At 34.8% G+C, this 6,000-nt stretch overlaps 1 protein-coding gene across 1 annotated transcript in view; it reads right to left on the bottom strand.

Moving 5' to 3' along the window:
- Positions 1-217: 217 nt before the first annotated feature.
- Positions 218-6,000, bottom strand: part of LOC149792455 (uncharacterized) — a 29,974-nt gene continuing 24,191 nt past the window's right edge. The window contains exon 4 of the mRNA XM_089969576.1: positions 218-763. Coding sequence (XP_089825702.1) covers positions 599-763 — 165 coding nt within the window. The 3' untranslated portion in view covers positions 218-598. The remainder of the gene's footprint in view (positions 764-6,000) is intronic.

Below are 6,000 nucleotides of genomic sequence, written 5' to 3'. Positions count from 1 at the left end.
TCTTTAATAGCTATGTGATAAACATAAAGGGTTTAAAATGTTGATTCATACGAAGATGCAATTCTCACTGTCATTCAGCTCTTGAATTATTATAGTGAGAACACGAAAAAAGTCTTAACTGATAAAATTCACCAGAAAATTGAGCAAAAGGAATTTATTCAACTTTTACAATTTAAAATGTTTCTTAAACAGAGTCTCCTATATGATAAAAAGATGTCATAAAGTGAGTCCTAGATGAAGGGTACAGAACCGGTCACTTGAAGGAGTTCTGTAGCAGGTTGTACACAAATCGTTGCTTGATTGGCATTGACGTGCATTCACGGATGAACAGAGTCTGTTCACTTTTCTACCCATACTGCCACTTCCTGTTCTCCTCTCAAGAAAAAGGAAATGTCCCAGGTAATGCGCTTCCCTACAATCGGCTACTATAGGTAACTAAATACAAATTGAAATTCAAGAGTTCTTTCTTTTTCACATTGCACTGGATAAGAACAATGTCATTTGGTAGGTCTCCGTATTTCACGTTTTGCATTGTTTCAGTTTTAAAACAAAATCTTTACTTATTACTGTGCGTCAGTGAGAAAAAGCAAAACAAAAACTAAGATAAATTGCTTCTTCCATGCGTAAATGCCATTGCAGTCATAGACTGAAGAATAGACAAGGGTACTGGTTGACTGCAAGTGTGACCTCTAAGATTCTGCTCCATTCCCATGGCAACGGTGGCATTGGTACCAGAAAAGGTGGTTATCATTCCACTGTCGGCCTTGAATTAAAACAAAAACTTTGTATGCGATAATGCCTTATATGTGTCATAAAGTTTAAAGGAAATAAATATATACAATATAAATTATCATATTTCTTGCAAGTTTCACAATCGCATTAATTCGTACCATGGCGCCACACACACACACGCATGTACGCACATAATACATACATGTATCTATGTATGCATGTATGTATGTATGTATGTATGTATGTATGTATGTATGTATGTATGCATGCATGCATGCATGCATGTCTGTATGTATGCATGCATGCATGCATGTATGTATGTATGTATGTATGTATGTATGCATGCATGCATGCATGCATGTCTGTATGTATGCATGCATGCATGCATGTATGTATGTATGTATGTATGTATGTATGTATGTATGTATACATGTACGGATGTATGTATGTATGTATGTGTATGTATGTATGTATGTATGTATGTATGTATGCCTATATGTATGTATGTCTGTATATCTGTCTGTATGTATTTATGTATGTCTGTCTGTCTGTATGTATGTATGTATACAGGCATGCATGTATGTATGTGTATATGTGTATCATTCTTTATCTTGTTTCCTAAATGTTTCGGATTGTTAAGTCCTAAAAATGAGAGTATGTACATATGCCTGAAAAACGTGCTTGTGCGAAATCTGATAAATAGACACCTAGGAAGACGTCTATGTGAACAGTTCGACAGACAGGCAAGCAAACTAAGCAATGCCAGTTGGGCCATAGGACGATTCTATTTTAAATAAATTTACAACTTGTTATGTTTTTAATTGAATCGAATTCTCAAACTTGAATACAGCAATGAAAGCAAGTATTCCTGCTAAATATGCAGTCTGATCCCATTAAATGTACTTTATGATGTGAATTATCACTAGAAATATGTGTGGGCAAGGAAAGAATTTGCCCAGTGAAAATGTAATCTCCTGTAGTGTTGCTTTTCCATATTACGTTTTACCCATACCTTCCTATGTACAGAAAAATTAAACGGTCAAAACATTCCCTCCCGGTGTCATAACGTGTAATCATCATAGACATGGACAAGCCATGTTTGCGCTACTTGAAAACATACAAACAACTATGGATGAGAGAATATGAAAATGGTACTTTTGATAATATCAGATGTAATACGTAAAGGTTGATAAAAGGGCCAGATGCTATCAACTTGAAACTTTCGCCGAATAATGGTGATGGATTTGGTTAAGTCTCAATAGTACGATTAGAACACACTAACAATACAATCCTGCAGGTTTCACGTGATCTATTGGATCAGTATCTAATTCTAATTAGAGAATAATTAGCCTAATGGACAATTTAATCCGCTAGATCCATGCCGTAGCAGCCTACCACACAAAGCTTGCACTGATACCGAAGCTGGAAGCGGCATTCATGAAGTCAAGGGATGATGTATTAACAAACAGATGGAATTAACGTCATTTGTCTATCGGAGAAATCCAGCAGTATATTCTAGTATTATCGTTTCCATTTGAGAGTGTTTAAAGTACACAGGTGCATTTTACTACGCAAACACATGCAGAATCTGGCACTACAAAAACTACATGAAAACGAGCTGTTTCCGCCTACGGATAAGCAATCAGCTATCCTATCAGTGTATCTAGGAACAAAATTAGTTTCGTGGTTTTGCATTGTATTTAGAGACATACATTCAATCAAAGCCTACATGGGAAACTAATTAATCAGACAATAAAACTAAAATCGCTCTCTATATCTCATCAAACTATTTTGGAAAATCCGAAAAACAATAATACAAAGTGTTGACACAACACTTCACGACTGTAATAAGCTGGAAATAAAAGATACATACAATTTTAGTACGAGAGGGTAATCATCGATATCAGAGAGCACACATGCAAACCGTTTATTATTTACAATAATTTACGATTAGTATTAGTTATTAGATCTTGAGAAAAACTACAAATATTCAAATAAATATGCCTTTTTTATTTTCTCAAAATATTTTCAAGCATGACATGTAAGAATATATTAGGCGAATTGGATGACGTCATAATATTTGATTATTTTCTCCAAATATAATATTGGTTTAGTTTGTGGGGTTTAACGCCATTTTTCTAATGTAAATAATGGTGTATTTGAGCTGCTCTCAAGACTGGATGTTATTACCTCATAAAATCTTAAATGACGTCACAATTACTGAATTACTTATTACCTCATAAAATATTTAATGATGTCACAAGTACTAGAGAGCTTATCGTCACCAAATGGAACCACCTCAGTTTTTTTTTCTCCATCGCATGCTAGATAAAATCCCTTGGAAGTAAATAATAAATCTGAACGGCCCCAAACCCATGTATGTTATTACATCATAATGACCTCATTTACGTCACAATGGTTAGAATACGTGTCATCACTAATAACATCATAAACAACAGTTTTAGTTTATTAACAATTTATTTCAAAGTTGTATAAATAGCCTTAAAAATTAAAAGTACCGGTATTTCGTTGATTTTTTACATGCCGAATGTTACAACACGTATCTGTTTTGTTCTTTACACGCACATTAAGCCGGATGTTTGTCCGCCCCCAAAAAATTACCAATTTGTCGAGTATCACTACCATTGCTTTATTGTCTCTGATTCTCATCGGAAAGAGACGATGATATTCTAAATGCTTTGCCCACAAACATAAACGTAAGCAATACTTTATGGCAATTAAAACCGACTGATTTGCTTTCAATCATTTCATTGCAAACTTGCAGGAATAGCATAATAAATTAAAAGATAACCATTTCATTGATCAGTGAAACGTCGTCGAGTTATTTTCGACGCCTATCAATTTGTGCTAATCTGTTCTTCGCACATCTAGCCGGATGTTCGTCTGCCAAAACCTTACAAATTTGGGAAGTTTCACTACGATTACGCATGAGTCCCTTTCAGAAAGCAACATTAATCGTATTCGCATCTGAAATAGACAAGCATATTCCAAATGTCATACTTCAGTGACGTTTACGTGATTTCAAAACTGATTATTTTCTCCAAACTATGGAATAAAACAAATACAGAACTTTAATTCAGTCAATATGAAATCTACTGCTCATAAAATTTCAGTCACCTCAGTAAAGTTATATAATTGTATGTAATTATTCGCTTACTAGCTATGTTAATTCTACGAGATAAATTAGAGTACCTAATGATGGAAATAGTTTTAAAGTACCTTGTATATTCAATGTATGTTACAACGTTAAAGGACCTAATAATGGACAATAATGTACAGCAACCTTATATGTTTAGTGTGTGACAACATTATAGTAAATATTAACTGAAAATATTATTCAATTACCTCTATTATGTATATTTTATTTAACTATATCTGACTTAATATATATTTATTTTAATTTAATTGTTTGTGTTTCAGTTTTAATTTTTCATTACGTTTTTCACTAGATCCTGACCTTGATCCAAAATTGGTCTCAACTGATGACCAATGGTCAGTGAACTATCAAATTGTAGTTCCAAAACCTTACAGACAGGAAATACTTAGTCTGGCCCATGAAACTTTCTTGGTTATTCATTTAGGGATTAATAGAACTTATCACAAGATCAGGACTCGCTTCGACTGGACACAAACAAAGCGTGATGTTTGTAAATACTGTAGATCTTGTCATACATGTCAACTGGTAGGAAAACCAAATCAGAAAATACCTAAGGCTCATCTACAACCTATTCAAGCCTTTCACGAACCATTTAGCAGAATTATGGTAAATTGTGTTGGTCCCTTGTCTAAGAACAAGTCATGTAACCAAAACCTTTTGACCATTATGTGTGCATCAACGAGGTTTCCAGAGGCAATTCCCTTGAGGAATATAAACTCTAAAGTAAAAGCTTTGATAAAGACTGTCCAATCGGGTCATGGGTAACATTTTAGGTCTGGAACTTTTCAGCCTATATTGGTTAAATTTAGCCTTCAGCAATTGAAGTCAAAAGTGAAATTACGGTTTGACAGAACTTCAGTGGAGAGAACATTTGAGTTTGGTAATAATGGAGTTCTGTCTCATTCTTCGAAGTTTTCTTCAGATTAGATATTATGGCCCTTACAAACTGAAAAAGAAAATGAATGAGTTAAATTGCATTATTAGTGCTCCTGGGATCTAAATAAATTATAGGAGTACGAGTATATTGAAAAAATGGCCAGGTAAAACATGCCATTAATTTAATTGTACCTTTCCCACTCAGTGAAGATTTAAGTGAAGGAATAACATCAGATTCTACTGATCTTCGGAATTAAGAAATTATGAATGATCTGGACCAGAATCCTTCACATTTGCAAGATCAAGAACGATCGAACTTAAACAGTTATTATTTGAATATAAGCACTTATTTCCAGATGTTCCTACAAGAACCAACAAATTTCCCATGACGTTAAAATTCTACATTCCAAACCTGTGAAACAACACCCGTAGAAGACCAACCCTCTCAAACAGAAATAATTGAAAAAGGAGATTCAGTATTTACTTGAGAATGCTTTTAAAATCATGGATGACATGTAACAAGCTGCAGATGAATGATGATAAAACTGAGACCATTCTGATTACAACACAAAAACTTTCTCATTCACATCCTTTACCTCAAACAATAAATATCAGCAACACCATTAAATTCACACAATCAGTACGAAACCTAGGTGTTAATCTGGACAGTACTCTCACATTGCACCAACATGTCATGAACATATGCAAGGCTGCATATCTTGAGCTGAGACGCATCAGCTTCATTCGCAAATATCTTCCAGTTGATGTCACTAAAACACTTGTGTGTTCATTAGTAATTTCAAGACTGGACTACTGTAACTCAGTTGTGTCTGTTTCATCTCAATATCTACTCCAGAAACTTCAAAAAGTTCAAAACACAGCTGCTCGGATCATCCTTAGAGTACCGCGATCCGAGCACACCTCCCCGCTGCTATGTACCCTACACTGGCTATCCATTCGATCCAGAATCAAACACAAAATTTGTTCTCTGTGCTACGTTTCACCGACGGATTCTAGTCCAACATATCTATCTGACCTCGCCCATGTGTAAACACCAGCAAGATACTTACGCTCCTCTTCTGACAATCGTATACTCATTATTCCCACTATGAAAACAAAGTCATATCGACAGCGTTCTTTTGCTTACCAGGGCCCAGCAACGTGAAATGAATTGCCCACTGAACTTAGACAAAAAGACACAGTGATCACATTCA

This window comes from Sinohyriopsis cumingii, chromosome 9 (assembly GCF_028554795.1).
Source record: "Sinohyriopsis cumingii isolate HCF-2022 chromosome 9, ASM2855479v2, whole genome shotgun sequence".
In the NCBI taxonomy this organism is placed as follows: domain Eukaryota; kingdom Metazoa; phylum Mollusca; class Bivalvia; order Unionida; family Unionidae; genus Sinohyriopsis; species Sinohyriopsis cumingii.
This window is presented reverse-complemented; position numbering and strand designations above follow the sequence as displayed.